Source organism: Acanthopagrus latus, chromosome 10 (genome assembly GCF_904848185.1).
Source record: "Acanthopagrus latus isolate v.2019 chromosome 10, fAcaLat1.1, whole genome shotgun sequence".
Taxonomy (NCBI): domain Eukaryota; kingdom Metazoa; phylum Chordata; class Actinopteri; order Spariformes; family Sparidae; genus Acanthopagrus; species Acanthopagrus latus.
Window position 1 is genome coordinate 9,462,854 of NC_051048.1, and position 15,719 is coordinate 9,478,572.

General features: G+C 43.8%; 1 protein-coding gene across 2 annotated transcripts in view; it reads right to left on the bottom strand.

The window, feature by feature from the left end:
- Positions 1-15,716, bottom strand: part of zmp:0000000660 (arf-GAP with Rho-GAP domain, ANK repeat and PH domain-containing protein 2) — a 125,893-nt gene extending 110,177 nt beyond the window's left edge. The window contains exons 1-7 of one of the 2 annotated variants that reach the window (XM_037111325.1): positions 15,265-15,530; positions 12,012-12,871; positions 10,440-10,522; positions 6,563-6,639; positions 6,176-6,240; positions 4,911-5,273; positions 3,010-3,079 (exon numbers count right to left, since the gene is read on the bottom strand). In XM_037111325.1, coding sequence (XP_036967220.1) covers positions 3,010-3,079; positions 4,911-5,273; positions 6,176-6,240; positions 6,563-6,639; positions 10,440-10,522; positions 12,012-12,811 — 1,458 coding nt within the window. In that variant the 5' untranslated portion in view covers positions 12,812-12,871; positions 15,265-15,530. Of the gene's footprint in view, positions 1-3,009; positions 3,080-4,910; positions 5,274-6,175; positions 6,241-6,562; positions 6,640-10,439; positions 10,523-12,011; positions 12,872-15,264; positions 15,531-15,576 lie in introns of those variants that run through there. The other variant, XM_037111324.1, reaches the window with a different exon arrangement.
- Positions 15,717-15,719: the final 3 nt, after the last annotated feature.

The following is a 15,719-nucleotide window of genomic DNA, read 5'->3' on the forward strand; positions in this document are numbered from 1 at the left end:
AATGAGGCTCAAAAATCCACTATCTTTTTAAGATAATATAAGATAAGATAAGACTCTATTGATCCCTCACTGGGGAAATTCACTTGTTAAAGCAGCTTCCAGATTGAGTGAAGGATAAGTAAGCAAGATAAAGGCAAAGCAGAAATAAAATGCACAATAGAGTAATAGAAGTGTAAAATAAAATACTACTGGTAATAAAAATAAAGACTACATACGCGCTTTCTGAGTGCCGACAAAGTTGCCTAAAAAACACAGTATATACCAGAGAACATCTCTGTCTCGCTCTGTGGTTCTCTGTAGAGCATGATATGTGACTGGAGGAGGAAGAGCGAGGGGAAGATTGTGCACAAGTCAATTGATCACAGTTAAAAAATTTAAAGACATCCTAAAAAAGGTCGCCGAATGTACTTTGGCCACCATTGTTTTACCTGGGCATTCAACCCAAGTCAAGTCTATGTGTGAGAAACAGTACCAGCCTCAGATTTTGATGCATACATGAGATGACAGCGCCTTGTGTAATAAAGCTATGAATACCTAATGAATTTAGCACACGATGGAGGAGGATTTACTTACTTCCTGCTTAAAATAATTAGCAAAACTGCTTCTGTTTAGGCTGTGTTCCAGTCTCTTCAGACGAACAGCTGAACCCTCAGCAGTGCAGCCTCTTTGCACATATAAATGTAACAAAGGAGTGAAAATGACTTCAAGCAACTGAAGATGCAATTATACATTTTATTTTGAGGCACTTTTATACTTTTTCTAGAAGCTTTCGGGGTTTGGAGCTGCAGTAGCATTAGAGCACCTGGGAGATACAAGATGAACTGTGACCAATGAAAGCACATGACGATACACTTTCTTTTAGTCTGGATATTGTGGTTATTCACCTCACACCTGTAACAGAACACGCATACATGTCTACATACATACTGTGAAGGAAAATAAACCACCAACTGTGCTTCAATTTCTGACATAAAGCGCTGCTGAGAGACATCCTGTCTGTCCATGTAATCTTCCTCTACCCCCGCGCTCACCCCATGGAGGTGGCACCGGGTGCCGTGGAGGGTGGTACGTGGCCTCAGCTGGCCGCACAAAGCAGGGATGACAGAGAGATTGTACTCGACCTCTCCGCTCACCCGAAACATGATGAAGCCCTCTGCTTTCTCAGAGGGGAGAGTCACATTGACAGGATGACTTTAAAAAAGTCTAAACAACAATCCCTGTTCCCTCTATTTCTCCCCCTCTCTCTCTCTTTCACACACACACAAACACAAACACACACACACACACACACTCAAAGGCAAACTTTCATCTTTCCAGAAACTGTCTCGCCTCCGCCAACAGTGACACGGAGTATAAAGTGCTGACTCATTGGCCTCCCCGCCGATTCCCACCCTGCCGGCGATGGAGCGTGTCCTGATAAATAAAGCAACAAATGCAATGGAAAGAGAGAACGAGGGGAAAGAGAGCCAGAGAGAACGAGAGAGAGGCAGACGGAGCGAGAGAGCACGGCGGACTATAATTAGTAAGTGATTAACGAGCCGGCATCAGACAGGTTCCACATCATTGATTGTGATGTTGTGCAATGCTGCTGCAGCGAAAACGAGCTGGCCCTGGGAAAGGGGCGCCGAGGTCACCGCTCACACACACCACACACACAGAAATGTGTTTGTTGTTAGTCAGAGATACATCCAGCGGTCATTAGCGCGAACACGGAGGTAAAGCACATCCAGTCAGATAGGTTACGGCCACTTTAGAACACAGGGTTCGTGCCGGGTTGACAAGTTTTGGGACCTCTTGTACGAATAATGTATACTTTACATTTCTGCTTATTTCAGTTTAGAACATGTTTAACATAAATACTTCAGGCCAACAGAAACTATTCACATCTGTCAGTAGTGTAATTGACCACAACAAACATTTGTGTAAAACCGTATCTTCTTCTATTTTTTGTTTGTCGGAGATCCATCATCTCAGTCTCTTAGCAAACGTGCTATTAAGTCACAGAGCAGAGAATTTATTTAAGTCTAAGTATCCGAAGACTGTTGTTCTCTCTGATGTCTTCAATAGCACTCTGCTAGTAGCAGCATGGCTTCTGCTCAGCTGCTCTGATGCACTTCCATGACGCCGGCAAAGGAACCCGGGCTTGATATCGTTGTTGTGTGTCACAAAAGACACTTTCAACTCGATACAAGCAGGCAGAGCGTCCAGACTGAGCCGCCATGGTATTATGCTGTCCAGACTTCCGAAAAATCAATCTGGATAAAATCTGAATCTGCCAAAAAAAAATAGGTGGGCTGGTAGTTTGAACATTGTCTTAGTTCATAGAAACCGCTGTCTCTATTCAAAGCTGCAGCCAAAAGTTTGTAAAAAAACAACCTGTCCAGCCTGAACATGTGGTGGTTAAACTGCCATCTCGCCTCAGTCTTTGCCTGACAGCTCTCCACTTTCTGATTCTTCAACCCACGCACTCTCACCACACCATAACCCCCCCATCCTCCCCCCACTCCTTCTGATGATAAGGCAGGCAGTGTTAAGCGGAATTTCAAACTCGACTGTCACACAGAAGGAGAATGAAGAGAGGTAGAGGGAGGGAGAACTGCTGAGGGAGGCAGAAAGAGAGGAGAGTCTTTCCCTCTCCCTCATTCTTTCTTTCATTCTTTCTTTCTTTCTTTCTCCTGGACCTGGTCAGGCGCCAACATCAATGTACTTTACTGTATGGCTGGGCGGGCACAGAGAGTGCTGGCCTGTCATGCGTGGCGTAGAGTCGCTCTGTCCTTGCCCCCATTTTTTACCCTGCCAGGCTAATGATGATGATGATGACAATGAGAAAGAGGAGGAGGCGATAGAGAAAGGGAACACTCAGAACTTGGCTCGGCTGCCCGCCGTATAGATTTCTGTAAGGGAGGGATGAGACTGCCTTCACCAGGGTGCATGTGGAGGATGTGGGTGTGTCAGCAGGAGGAGGGAGGAGGGAGGGGATGTGTGGGCATGTGTTTTTCACGCACTGACCTTGTCGTTGTTGTAGTAGGCCAGGCTCTCGCCGTCAAATCTCACCCACCGCCTTTGGAAAACACATTTTCTGCAAAGAAGAGAAGACGTACAAATTCAAACCAAACTATGCTGGTTTAGGGTGAAAGAAGTCACAGCTAAAGCAAAATAAATAAAACATCAATACAGTGAGCCAGGAACTAAATCTGCCCTGAACAGGTACTCGAATTTCATTAAGAGTGCCACTGATTTATTAATGTCAAGAGTTGTATCAACAGATGCCAATTAGCATAATCAAAACAAATGGCTACGTCCAGTTTGAATATTCAACAGCCCCAGGGCAGTTTGCCAAACTCATGCATATCAGGTGGAGAAGGTGAATACATAAAAAGGAAGCAAATGATGGAGAGCTGTGGTGCAACGGCGGCGCATGTGGCCAAAACAACTGAATCACCGACACAATTTAATTTCAAATCCGTGCCACACGAGCGGTGACGACGGATTAAAACACAGCAATCCATTACGCCCAGTTACTGTATATAAGACTGAGGCCAAAACATCTTGATCACCTCCTGATTGTTGTATGCAGTATAGCCCCTCCATGTTAGCAGATGGGACGTGGATCAAAGTAAAATCACAAAGTACATGTCACATGAAAGATGGTTTCTGTCGTTTTAGGTTGTTGTCATAATGCTAGTTTGCGGTCACGTCTTCACTCCTTTTAATTTGTTATTTGGCACCTTAAAAAGGGACTGAGCCGTCATGACTGACAGCCGAGCCTCGCTTATGGTTCTATGAGTGGGACTCCAACGCCTGATCTACTGTGCAGACTCGGCGCTCGTATCTGCGATATTTTGACCAAATTGTTGTACAGTGGGAAGAAGCAGAGAAGCTCTGTCTATCTTCATATACAGATGACCGTGATTACGCCCACTTATTTTTTATACAGGTTGAATGTTAGTTTTCATAAAGATCTTAAAAATTCTTTTTTTATTGCACAGAATGGCCCTGAATCTAACAATCTCTTGGAAATTCTTTTTTTGTTTGTTTATGAACTACAAGAGTTCTTCAGATCCTCTGGTTTTTCCCTTTAAGCTGTTCCACAAAGCAGAACAAAGACGTCTGGTGATGCTGCTTTCAGCCACTAAACTCCAATGTCTAGGAGAGCCTTCCAGAGCATCTGAAACTACTGGGATTTTCAAATGTAAACTAAAAATATATGAATTTAGTCTGGCTAAATGTGTTTTATAACCTTACGGCTGTTATCATTTACATAAATGTCTTTCATTAGTTTTTTCTACTTTAGTTCAATTTCTATTTGATCGAAATGTTATTTCTGATCATTATTTACTTATTTTGTTCTGTTTAGCTATGTGCCTTTGTCTCTAAATGCATTTACCATCCTATGTTTTGTAAAGCACTGTGAGTTGCATTTGATTGAAAGACGCCACATAAATAAAAGTCTGATTGATCGATTGATTGAAGATGCATCTCAATACTAGAAGGTTATGTCCTATTTCTCGCACTTTCCTTCCGGTGGCGCTACTCATTAGGTCTGCTTCAGGCTTTTGTGTTTGATACCTACTTTTCTTTGAAGAGTCATCAAAGATAAAAGACACACATCGAAGCTGAATAGAAAAAAAAACAGGAAGCAGCGGTTGACTAACTGCGGTGGCTTTCTTCGCCACTTGACAGGAAGTGGAATGAGACACATTCTATGCCGGTGGGGTTAAAGGTTGTGAAACTAAATGAGAGTGTCTCAAATGAAGGAGATATTAATAACATGTCTTGTGCAATGTGGCGCTGCAGTAAAAGTGGTATTAATAAGGATTTCATCGAGATCCATCAGTCATCATCAGATTAACTATTTCTCGTGTATCACTCTAATCACAAATCTAATCTTCAGCAGTACTGTAACCTACCCTTGAGGTGACAGTTTGTCCAGCCAACCCACTTTGAGCACCTGGTGTTTTGGGGCTCCGTAAAAGCATGCGTATGGAGAGATATCAGGCAACGCATTTCTGGTCACACCCCCAAGAGCATCTGCAGGCTCAGAGTAGAGGTCACAATCCACCATGATTAAAGAGTCATCCTGAGACCCAGAGGCAGCTGCTCCAACAGCAAGACTCTCAGGGGTCACTGCGATGCTTTGGTCCGAACTGGCTCTCGGCAAAATGCCGGCACAATCCTCCACTGTAGAGTATTCGTCTGTGTAGGGGTCTGGGATAGTTGGAGCCGTGGGAGGCACTTTATCCTTGGACTCTTTCTGTTTAGGCGACTTTTTTCTGTCGGATTATGGATGACGAGAAAGGAACAGTTAAACATCCTGGAAAATACTTGCTGTAAGTGAGATGAGAAGCTAAATCTGGTTAGGCCAGGAGGCGCTAAACTTTGCCTCACATAAAATCTTGGAGCAAAAACTAGAACCTTCTAAGCTCACTAACTAACACATACCTTGTTTGTTTTATCCAATGAGGACTTAGGTGCTGTAACTCTTTCTTAGTGAAAAGCATCAAGAGGTCGCTGCATCCAGCCAAGAAATAGAAATAGCACATAACTCCTTGTAATACCATCACTTGTTGTTTTTACACTTAAGTTTGGGTATGTATGTTACATGAATTTAGATTTTTTTAGAATGCACATTTTTAAAAATGATTTCAAATAGCCATCCAGTGCTTTTAAACTGTCTCCAGTCTATTTGGTGAGCTTAGCTAATGGCCATAATTAGCATTCAGACAAGAAAGTGGTATTGATCACCACTTACTCCCGGCATGAATGCAAATGTTTCCTGAAATGACCTACCATTACTTTAAGAAGGCCCCCTGTCACATTTCTGAGACAGCAAATGTGTGTTAACTGCTCAAAGCTCACCGTTGTGAGCCACAAATCTGCAACTGCCTCATCACAACAACTTGAAAATATGCATACAAGCGGAAGAAAAGGTTATGTGGTTGGAGATGAGGAGGAGATTGAAACCAGAGTAATGCATTTTTTGCTTTTGACATTTCCAGTCTGAGAATATTCACTTTAACATGCAGCTGCATAACATGATAGGCTCTTACCAATGTACTACACTGAGACCAGAAACCAAGTTAAGTTAATGAGTGGTTAGTAGTTCCTCTTTCTAAATATCTATTTATGAAACCAGGTGGGCGTGGAAATGTAGCCTCAGATCAGCATACCGTACCTCAGTTTCCTCTGTTTTATCTTGTCCTTTAAGCCCTTCTGCGACCCTTCTTTGGCGCCATGGTCCTATAGAGCACAGAGCAGATTAGCATCAGATGAAAAGAAAGCGTCCATCTTTCAGTCAGACACTGTTATCGTGTTGGTGCAGTAAGCTATGTTAACTTTAGTGGCTAGGTGACATTTCTATTAACCTCAGGGGGCAAACTGAAACAAGCACATTTCCCACTCTGCTATGTGTCCATGGTGACAACATTAACACAGAGAGGGAAGTCTGCTGTGCAGACCGCGGCTAAAACAGCCCTGATAGTGTTGAAGATGTGAGAAATGTCTGTTCCTCTTTGGTAAGCTGCTACTCACTGTCCACTAGCGGGAGTGTACACTGTCTTACCGGAGTGCTTTCAGGGTTGTTGTACAGGAACATTTCTCCGTAGGGAGCAATAGGCGTCAAGGTTCTTTGAAGAGTTGCTAAAAGGGACACAGACACAACACAATGGTGGTTTTGTCACAGCCTTAAAAACTTGCAGAACACAGTATGAAGGCCTAAACGTGGTGCATGAAAGTAAGGGGCTTAACCGGATTGTTCCAGCTAAATTTTAAATCACTCTGATGCTATAGCGCCCTTTGATTAAAACCAACTCATTGATCTGAATAAATGTGAGAACCCTTGATCCATGTAAGCAGTAAACCAATTAAATTTTGTTTCAGCATGCCTATCTCTCTGCCTCGGCCTTTTTCCTTGCCCAACTGGGAGTATGATCCTCAAACAGACTGAGCCTCTGCCAAGGCCATTTCTCAGTCTTGGCTCCTGCGGGGACCGTGGTCGGTGGTCGGTGGAAGCAAAGACGAGGAAGAAGAGTGACTCTGGCCAGACACTATTAGTCTGGAGACCCGGGGCCACCCTGCGTGGGCCACAGCCTGTCACTGTGAAAAATGACACCACCCTCTCCTGAGGATTGTGAGGGCCAGAAGACGCCGCCACAGGGGCTAAACACGCACATAGACACTTGCGGAGAGGCAGATACGCACGCAGGCGGCAGCGTACAAAGATCGAAACAGACACATGAAGATGCCTTGAGACAAACGCAGACATGAAAGGACAGACAGTTAAATTAGTTTTCAAGCCAGTTCAGATGTGAATGCACTGTTGTTTAAAGCGGCACCGGCACACAATGCAGGCCCCCACAGAAGAACACAAAGGGCACGCAGAGGGCTTTATGAAGGGGTCAGTTTACTTGATGATAGAATCCACTCCAACACTGCCGCCCTCTCTACAGACAGGCTCAGTGGGCAGATAGCGACCATCAATCATCATCTATCTGCTGACCTTCAGGCCACTGGCGATTCTCTTGGAGGGGCCCGCCGACCGCTACTGTACTCAATTCCTGTCCGATTCCCTCCATTCTTCCCCCTCTGGCTTCTTCTCCAGCATTTTCCCTTTCTTTTTTGCCTTTGTTTCTCTCAGTCCCTGCTTCTTTATCTGCTCCTGACCAGACGCTCTCTCAAGTCGCAGGCCCAGATGCCGCCATCAGTTCGGAGTTAGTGAGGAGATTGATTTTGCTCTGAATGAAGCTGCTGTTCCTTTAAGTTCTGGGAGATACAGGTCAGTTTGCTATTATCACTCTTTTGTGTCACTCCCACACTCGGCACAGAGGACGCGCGGCGGCCAACATCTGAATTCAAATAAGTCACCAGCCAATTTATTATTTCTGACACCGTGTCCAGGAATTCACAAGTGAATAGTTCAAGAATAATACGATTGAAAAAGTTTGTTTTTTTTCTTTATTTTTTGTTCTTCTGAATGATGACAATGGGGATGACATTCATCATAATAAGGGATATTATATTAATCATATTGCTATTGTCGTAAGCTTACTTAAAGGGGACATATAATGTTCATTTTCAGGTTCATAATCTATGTTGGGTTTCTACCAGAATGAACATAATTTATTAACCTGATTTAATGCTCAAAAAACGCATCAGTTTTTCTCATACTGTCCAGTTATGCAGCACTTTATTTCCCCTCCATGGGATATTCTCTATTTTAGCTCCTGTCTGATTTAGCTCCCCCCCAAAAAACCCAGTCTGCTCTGATTGGCCAGCTCACACATGCCTGAGCCAGCACTACTCATCATGTCTTCAGTCGCCCGTGTCCTGTTTTCAGCTTCCAGTTAGCTTTGCTTATACCGTGAACAAAGGCAAATATTAAAGGTGACATGGTGGCATAGTGTGATGTGAAGAAATAACAGAAAAGAGGTGTTTCGGGCACATTAGCATAGCATGTTAATGTTGGTATTTAACTTAAATCAGGACTGTGCCTGAGTACAGCCACACAGAGCCATCATAAACCAAGTATTCTAAATATTATTTGATTAACTGCTGATTGAATTACATTAAATCATTAAAAACATTTTGTTTTCTGTGACCATGCATATTCGTTACAATGCAGAAATACTCAATTTACAGTAATAAGAAACAAGAAATCAGTAGAAAGTTCTGATAACAGGGAATCGGAAAATTCTTATTTGATAAATTGTTTTCGCCATTAAAACTGCATCAAGGACAACCACGGACATTTATGCATTTTTTTATGAGTTATTTATGAGTTAAGTATAACTCATAAATCATATGTTACATCTTGCGTAGTGTAGAGTCCAAAAATCCTCTGCCTCTGGCTACTGATGTTGGCGGATTCAAAAATATTCAGAAGGATGTTAAGTTGTGTGAGTTCAAAATATGAGTTGAAGAAAACAATCTGGTGTACAGATGATCAAAACTTGGAAGGGCTGTTCAGTTTTGCCCTGTTTCTGTTTGCTAACACGACTGATCATCTAATTAGCATTAATTCAGATTTTCCTCTGTATTGCATGAGACAAATCTTGTCAACAGTTTATTCATTTCGTTGTGTGAAGGTGTCCAAGGTCAGGCCTGTCAACACCACAGCAAACAGCAACAGCTTGCACATTTATGTTACTGAAAAAGTGGAAGGGGATTAAACTGAGCCGTGCATGTATGCCACTGTGCAGCCTCCAAACCTACAACTGCAATCATTACTGTTTTTTAGTCACTGAATAATTTGCCAAGTTTCCTGTGTTGCTGATGAGGCACCAGTCAGACAAATGTTTTCTCGATGAGATATTTCTTGGAAAAAAAAAAGTTATTTTTACGAAGAGGATGTTGGGGTGTTAATTATAATTCTGTCAGCCTGCCGTAGCAAATTTTGATTGAATGCAACAATCATTCTGGAGACTACGCTGCACGTTTTTTTTCTCCAAGTTTTGGATCTCATCATGGAGTAAACTCTTCAAATACGCTCGGGTAAAATAATATGTCAAATAATGCCTTGCTAGGCCTCGCTGTGAAGGGAGATTTAGCTCGCTAGTCGAGCTCCCCGTCTCCCTGCTCTGGGACCATCTTGGCTCCCTCCCTTCCTCCATCTCTCTGCCTGCTTTGCATCCATCTCCTCTTCCTTCCTCCCAACCCGCATCACTGTCTCTCCTTTCTCTCTAGTCTCCCTCTCTGTCTTGTTCCGTACAGAGAAAAAGCTGGAAAAACAAGGCCTACCAAGAGACTGCTGCAGTAAAGGTACACGGAACACGGAGGAAAGGGGAAGCCAAAAAACAAGCGTGAGGGGAGATTAAGTGTAGCAAACGGACAGATAACTGTTGATATGCTGCAGATGACGGCAAAAGAATATGTCACAGCGCGGTCAGATTCGGTCCCAGAAAGACTGACATGTTCACAGGTGCCTGACACACATTCATGCAGGCTGTTGTCACAGAATAAGCATTGTGTAATCCTCGGAGAACACGTCGATCTCAGCACAGAAAACAGCTCACGTAGCATCTCTTCAGATGAGACATGAGGGTCGAGTAAGCCCAATAAATCCAGCAAGGGAGGAGGAAAAATTCAAAACATATTTGTACTGGTTGTTCTACAAGACTGTGTGTTGTTAGCAAAGTTAAACAACTTCTAAAAAACTTTGGAGAGCCAGGCGACAGGAATACACACCAGGGTCTCGCTGAGGGACAAGATGTGAGGGAGCATATTCCCTACGAGACGTGCGCTTGAAACGGGGGCGACGCAGCTTCCCACGACACAGCCGCCGAACACCACCACCACCCCGCCCGACTCACCCCACCCACACACTACCCTCATCTCCTCTCCTCTCCTTCTTTCATCCGGGCAAACAACAGCGCCGCTGACTCTACTGCCGAATGAAATATTCATGGCAGAGATGAAGCGGATGCAGCTGAAAGACTGTGTACCTTTCTGTATGCTGTTTGCACCGATGGGACCTTCTGAGCCGGTAAGGTGTTCAGGGCTGGCGGTTTGCGCTGGTGGTGTGCTCCTGAGGAGGAAGAGAAATCAGTGGATTAGAACGACCAGTGCATCACGTGGGGAACATAGGGAACACCGTTTAACGTCAAGGCCTTTAGACTATAGATACAGAACTTTGAAAGTTAGTTGTGTGGTTTGAAAGTTCAACAGTGTAAAGTACAAGAGGATGTAATGTACGTGTAGAAATGAATATAAAGTAAAAGGCTGCAGGTTTTCCACCAGTATACATGTAAATGCAAAGAGAAAAAAGTGTTCATGTTGTTTATGAAAGTGTTCTCAACAACTGCTCATAAACTCTTAAGTTGAACTTTATATTTTAAGGAAGCGGTTCAGCATTTTGGAAAATACTATATAATACTATAACACTCTTTTGCTTTCAGGATGAGAGTTAGGTGAGATGACTGATACCACTCCCATATAAGTAGTAAATATGAAGCTACCCATAGCAAGCAGCAAGTCAGCTAACAGCAAAGACTGCAGCTTCACCTCATGCAGAGATTTTAAAAGCACTTTTCCTTTCAAAGAAAGGTTTGAAACTTTCGGATAAACATATATTTGATTTCTTGCCAAGGGTTAGCTTAACTTGACTCTTCATCTCATGACTCAAACATGTTGAATCATGTTTGTTTTATCCATCTAAAAAACCAAAGCAGAAAATGTCATTCTCTACCACTTGCACGTCTCTTCAGTCATAAAGGTACCTCCAACAGCCAGTTAGCTTAGCACAAAGACAGCTAGCCTAGCTTCATAGCTTCCTGTTCCTTATAAACAGAAAAGTTTGATGTTTTGAGATATATCTTAATTTGCTTTCTTACCAGGACTTAGATTAGCGGATTGAATCTCATGCTTGCTAATCTGCAAGTTGCTTACAGCCAGTTAGTTTAGCTTAACAAAATGTGCCCCTTAACACCACTAAAGCTCCATAATCAACATGTTACACCAGTGTTTCCCACACAAACAATTTACTTGTGCAGGTAGGTACATTTGGCAACCCATTTAGGCATTTTAGAGGCTGCTTTTAATATTCTATTCCCCTCTCGTCTACTGTCAATAAATCTGCAGACACTTCACTTTTCACTTTTCTTACCTATACCTGTTTATGTGTGTATATGTGTTCATGTTTGCTTGTTTCAATTTATAACATCACAACTTCAGAGAAAGTGCACATGAATATTTGTGATATCGCTAAATCTGACACATTTACATCATACTGATGTTAATCAATGCGTGTTGTAGGTGAAAGAGAAATAAATAGGGCAAAGTAACTGAAGTTTTTTGTGCAGATTGTATCCAGAGAGGTTTAGCTATTTAACAGAGTCAATAGCTGTCTCCCCTTAATGCTACAGCAAGCAAAGCTAAGTGGCTGCTGGCAATAGCTTCATATTAACCATAGCTACAGACAGCAGAGTGGTATCAATTCCCTCATACTTGGCAACAAAGTGAAAAAGATCATTTCCCAAAATGTTCAATTATTCCTTTGAGATTTACTGGAAGTTTACCTGTCCTGAAGTGGCAGTATGGTCTGAATTGGGATTTCAGGGACGGGCCGGTGCCTCAGACGGTAGGAGCGAGTGAGCCGTGGAACTCCGGGAACCTTAAACCTGGGCTGTGCCTCATAGATGGCGTTTTCCACCATTTCGCCAGAAAAACCTCCGTTGTCGTCAGTGGCAGGACAGGGAATGGAGTCAGTGCTAGACAGCGAGGGATCCTCTGAGGAAATCTCCCAGTCTGAGGGCATTTCAGAAATGGAGAGGGACTCACAGCTGCTGCTGCTGGAGGTCATGGAGGGAGGGATGAAGGTTTGTTGAGGTACTGATGTTTGGATGTTTTGGGGATTGCGCGGGGCCGGTTGAGGCGGGCGGAGGAATCCACTCTCTGTGACATCCACATTTTCAGTTCCCTGTCCTGCTCCTGGAGGCAAAGTCTGACTTCCCCCGAAATCCCTCCTTTCCTTCGACCGATGCTGCTGACAGGAAGTCCCCCTCTTTTTATCCTTCAGGAAGATGTGTCTCGGGTGTGGCACCGGCTTCCTGCCACGCCTTCTGTTCTCTACCCCTTCCTCTTCATCTTGCTCCTCATCGCTCTGCTGTTTCACCCCAAGTGCTTCCAAGCTGCGAAGGATGCGCCTACGGTGGCCCGTTGGAAACACTCTGAGCTGCAGGAGGCGCTCATCTGTGAGGTCCTTGCAGTGTTCCAGAGCTTCATAGCCTCCTTGCTGGAAACACGTGGTGTATTGCGACAGGCGAAGGGAAGACAACCACTCCGTGATCTCCTGGTTAGGATGTAGAGGCTCCGACATGATGCTTTAGTGTCAGCTCTGCCACATCAGGAAGGACTTTGGAAGATGCCCATGTTTAAACTGTAGACAGAAAAACAGATACTGTTAATTTAAGAGGTTTTAAGTGCTGTGAAAGATAATTTTGAATGATTCCACTAATTGCACCTCAACATTATTCAGATGTGAAACATCCATAAACTTTAACAGGAAAAAAATATTGGTTCAGCTCTAATTAAGGGCAATTTCCTGCAAACCAAAAATCTAATCAAAACGGATATTGATTTCGCCTTAGAGGGAAGTTGTGCAGGTGTAATTTGAAGCATTACATTTTTTTTCCTATAAATATCACTTTATTCTCTAATTCATTAAAGGAAAGCTTCAATATTTTCAACTCTTGCACACTGCGGTTACATGAGAGGATCGATAATGTGCTCCCAACTGTACAGTGAATGTGAAGCTACAGCCTGAGGATGCTTAGCCTAGCTTAGCATACAGCAAGAGGAACTCTAAGATATGCTCTGCACTGAATACAACATTTAAAAAAAAAAAGAATGAAAAAACTGCGTGAAAACAAGTGGTCTGATTCCAGGAAGTGATCTCAACGGGTCAGGTACATAACTGTGTCTTCAGTTTCTGTGGGCATAAAATTTTTTTTTAAACATGAGCATGGTGCTCATCTTCTCATGTACTCTCAGCGAAAAAGCAAAGGTGCCTTAATTTGACTGTGTATTCCTTTGAGCTTACTCTGCCGAGACTGAGATGAATGAACTGTGCATCCAGCAACAAGTTAGCACACATCCCGGTCAAGAAAATCAAACCTAAATGTGCAACACTAAGGGAAGAAACAGCAGGAAGCAGCAATAGCTGTGACGAAATAGCAGGCCACCATCATAACATTTCTCTACTGTCAGGATTTCAAGAGACTTACCTTGCTTAAGGTTTGACATTTAAATCAGATAACACATGAACTGAACTCTTTGCCTTCTCTTCCCTTTTTTTTCACCACTTACCACAGCAGTGTTTTAAAAATCCAAAATCACCATTGAGCAGCGTGCACAGGTAATAAACCGGCTGGCGGTACGCTCTTGTTAAACGCCTGTGCCCTGACACCTTCACATCATCTCTTCAGTTTTGAGAGCTGACGAACTGTGTGGCAGGACCGCTCTATCTCACAGGATACATTATCATCAACATCATGTCATGTCCACTTCTCTTTTGGGTTTGCAAACCTACGGTACGCAGGGTATATGAAGTGCTACTTCTGCTTTCAAGTAAACACAGTCTTGCTGCATATGGGTGCATACACATTTGAGTGCCTGTGCATACAGCTCACAGAATACACATGAACACATAATGACCTTTAGTTATCTTATAGCCTGGCAAGAACACAGCATCTCTTCCTCTCTTGTATGTGTTGCCTTTTAAAGTTTGACGCCGTGTGGGCACACGCATCGCACTCCACTTAGCGGCTTGCACACAGGAGCAAAAAAAAATTAAAGTCGCGGCTCCACACTCCACTATATTAAGTCTTCATCACCGCCTATCAAACCTGCCCAGCTGTGTGCTGCAGTGTTAACATGCAGGGACCTGTACTGGCTAACCGCCAGCGCAGGCACACGCCAAAGCTTGCTAGCACATTTGACCTGGCCTGCTCCACCATCTCTGCCTTTTAGCGTTTGTGCACCCACCCACCCACACACACACTGCAGAGCCCACACATTCAGCAAACATTATTAAGGGCTGGATATAGGAGTTTTGATCTGCAGATACTGCCTGGTGTCAGAGCCCACAGAGTGTTTAGATAGCAGAGAACAAAAAAAAAAAAAAAAAAAGAGGAGGAGGAGATGAACAGCTTGCACATGGGAGCAAATGAAAGTGTGTGTGTGTGTGTGTGTGTGTGTGTGTGTGTGTGTGTGCAGACATGAGGATCCTAAAAGGCATACAACAGGATAGCAGATTATTAGAGTAAGTTCCCTCTGCACAGCAAAACCTAATATCTTGGCTGCCAGCATAGTAGAGGTGTGTGTGTGTGTGTGTGTGTGTGTGTGTGTGTGTGTGTGTGTGTGTGTGTGTGTGTGTGTGTGTGAGAGAGAGAGAGAGAGAGAGAGAGAGAGAGAGAGAGAGAGAGAGAGAGAGAGAGAGAGAGAGCGCACAGGTATCGTTATACAGTGGTGTGGCTGAGTGAGTCACAACATGCGCGCCCATGCATGCACACCACCACACACCTAGCTCATACTTCTGCACAAAGTCCAAAGTATTGTGTCCCCTTCCTGGTTTGAGAAAAGCACACACACCTCCACTTTCTTTTTGTATTTTCAAAATAGAGCAGAACTCATCGCAACAGGTGTTCAACGGATCCCGTAACTGTAGCTGCACCACAAACAAGAAGAACAATTTCAAAAAGCAGCGCTCCGTGTGTGTTTTCATTGACTGCAGGACATGTGAGGTGCCTTCGTTTCTGTGTTTCCACTTACTGGGAAGAAGAAGGAGAAGAGAGACAGAAAAAAAAGGTGTTACGCCACTGTGGATGTAATGCAACAGATACCAATTAAAGCGTGACGCAGTTTTACTTCGCCTTCTCGCTTTCACTTGTCTAAATATCCCCAGAAAACGGCGCTAACGCTTCCACGAACAATATAAGAAGCTACCCAACTTTTAGCTACTTTGTGCCCACTCTTGTCGGCTTCACGTCAATAAAGCCGTTGACGTTCCTCGCGGTGTTGTTGACGCAAACGCGTGCGTGCCTGCCGGTCGGCAGAAAAAAAGAAAAAAGAAAAAAAACTTACCTGCGGCGTTAAAAACGCGGGTGGAAAGCTTTCACGCATCACCCGCACACCTCGGCGCACTCCATCTCTCGCCCCCGTGTCCGCTCGCCTGTCATGTCAAGCGCCGCTCCGGCCCGGGATCTAGTTTCCGTCTGTGCCCCGCT